We start from the raw sequence: 2,398 nt of genomic DNA, 5'->3' as shown, positions 1-2,398 counted from the left end.
TATAGGCGTGTGCCACCACTGCCTGGCCAAAATGCTTGTTTTTCTATCATATCTTTTGGTAAGTGTAAGTTATTTTTGTGGTCTGTTCCTCTAAAAACTTAAATTTTGAGGGGTACTATAATTATTGAAAGGTAATATTCCTGGGCTGGAGAGATGGTTCCGTCGTTAAGAGCACTTATTGCTCTTGTAGAAGACCTGGGTTCAGTTCCCAGCACCTGCATGACAGTTCACAACCATCTGCTTCCATGGGATACGATTCTCCCCTCTGGCATCTGATGGCACCAGGCACTCATGTGGTGCCCAGACATACATGTAGGCGTATTACTAATGAATTCAAAATAAATGCACACTTTTAAAAAGGTGATATTCCATACATGAGACCAAGACAAGTAATCGAGAGACAGAAAACATTTTAGTCTCACACATTTCAAATAATATATATTGTCATTTTAAAATAAATCATTTTCAGATTTAAAAACTCAAGAGTGGCAGCTGGGCATGGTGGCACATGTCTAGACACAGAGGCGGGCAGATTTCTGTGAGATCAAGATCAACCTGATCTATTGTAATTGTAAAAATAAAATGCTGCGGGCTGGAGAGATGGCTCAGAGGTTAAGAGCATTGTCTGCTCTTCCAAAGGTCCTGCCTGAGTTCAATTCCCAGCAACCACATGATGGCTCACAACCATCTGTAACGGGGTCTGGTGCCCTCTTCTGGCCTGCAGTCATACACACAGACAGAATATTGTATACATAATAAATAAATAAATTAATTAAATTAAAAAATAAAACGCTGCACAGTTCCCTGAGGGTTGGCAGTGGGTCTCAGGCAGGGAGCAAGACAGCAGGTGAGAGACTTTGGCGGATCAGCAGGTCCCAGATGAACTATGGCAGGTGAGAGACAGAGGCGGATAGGCACACCATGCAAGAGTGATGTTGGATATTTCTTTAGTGGATTATGGAAGGGAAGAGGACAGGGGAGAGGGAGGGAGAAGGGGAACGAGGAAAAAGAGGCAGAGAGAGAGGAACAGAGAGAGGATGTAAGGGGGAGAGGAGAGGAGAGGAAGGAGAAACTACCTCGTAGGGAGGGAGGAAAGGGAGAGCTTGCAGGCAGGAAGCAGAAGGAAGATCCTCCTGCCTCTGTGGACTTGAGGGCGGGGCTTGTCTTTTGAAGGGACAGGATAGACTATTACATTTACAAAGGGAGTTCCAGGTCAACCAGGACAGTTAAACAGAGAAACCCTGTCTTGAAAAATCCAACAACAAAAGCTCAGTGTGTGGAAGGATTGAACTCCAAGTTTTCTTCTCGTCTCCACGTGCTCACTATGGCTCAAGTACCTGATTCCTCTAACTAATAATTGCATGTTTTAAAACCAAACAACCTTTCTGAAATCCAACCCAGGGTGAGTTTTATTTAATTTGATATTTTCAAAACAGGATCTCGGTACTGAGCGTGGCAGTGCTGGCACGTAGAGCCAGAAGCAGCCTCCGGGATGGACGTGTTTCTCATGATCCGGCGCCACAAGACCACTATCTTCACGGATGCCAAGGAGTCAACTACCATAATCGAGCTGAAGCACATCATTGAGAGGATCCTTAAGCGGCCAGCGGATGAGCAGCGGCTGTACAAGGACGACCAGCTCCTTGATGATGGGAAAACTCTGGGTGAGTGTGGCTTCACTTACCTGACAGCAGAGCCACAGGCCCCAGCCACAGTGGGCCTGGCCTTCCAAGAGGATGATGCCTTCGAAGCCCTGCACATTGAGCCCTTCTCCAGCCCTCCAGAGCGTCCATATGTGATGAAGCCACAGGATTCTTGAGACAGTGACAAATAACAAGCTGTGTAGTGAGGGCCCCAGGCCCACCCCCCACCCCCAGAAACCCATTCCCTTAATAAAGATTTGGCTGTCAAAAAAAAAAAAAAAAACAAAACAAAAAAAATAACAAAAAAAAAAACCAGGATATCATTATGTGTACTTAGTTGTTCTTGGAACTCACAATGTAGATCAGGCTGGTCTCAAATGTAAGTGGATCTCTTCCTGCCTGTCTCTTGAGTGCTGGATTAAAGATACAGGCGACTGTGCCTGGCAAATTTAAGTATTTCATTTATTATTTTGTGTGCATCTATCTGTGTGGTAGTGTATGTCTCAAGGCTGCTCTTAGGTAGAGGTCAGAGAACAGCTTGCAAGAGTTGGTTCTCCCGTACCATCATGTAAAAAAAAAAAAGAGGTGGGATTTGCCCCAGTGGTGGTGGCTGATGCCTTTAATCACAGAGCTCTGGAGGCAGATGCCTTTGAATCTCTGTGAGTTCAAGGTAAGACTGGTCTGTTCTACAAAGATAGTTCCTGGACAGATAGGACTGATAAAGAGAGAAACCCTGTCTGGAAAAACAAAAAAAC

General features: G+C 45.0%; 1 protein-coding gene across 1 annotated transcript; it reads left to right on the top strand.

Moving 5' to 3' along the window:
- Positions 1-1,492: 1,492 nt before the first annotated feature.
- LOC130873901 (elongin-B-like) lies at positions 1,493-1,819 on the top strand. The gene has a single exon (XM_057768931.1). The coding sequence runs from the start codon at positions 1,493-1,495 to the stop codon at positions 1,817-1,819; it is 327 nt and encodes a 108-aa protein (XP_057624914.1).
- The last annotated feature ends 579 nt before the right edge of the window (positions 1,820-2,398 follow it).

Source organism: Chionomys nivalis, chromosome 4, assembly GCF_950005125.1.
Source record: "Chionomys nivalis chromosome 4, mChiNiv1.1, whole genome shotgun sequence".
NCBI lineage: Eukaryota > Metazoa > Chordata > Mammalia > Rodentia > Cricetidae > Chionomys > Chionomys nivalis.
The sequence above is the reverse complement of the archived record's forward strand: the minus strand, read 5'-3'. Positions and strand labels throughout refer to the sequence as shown.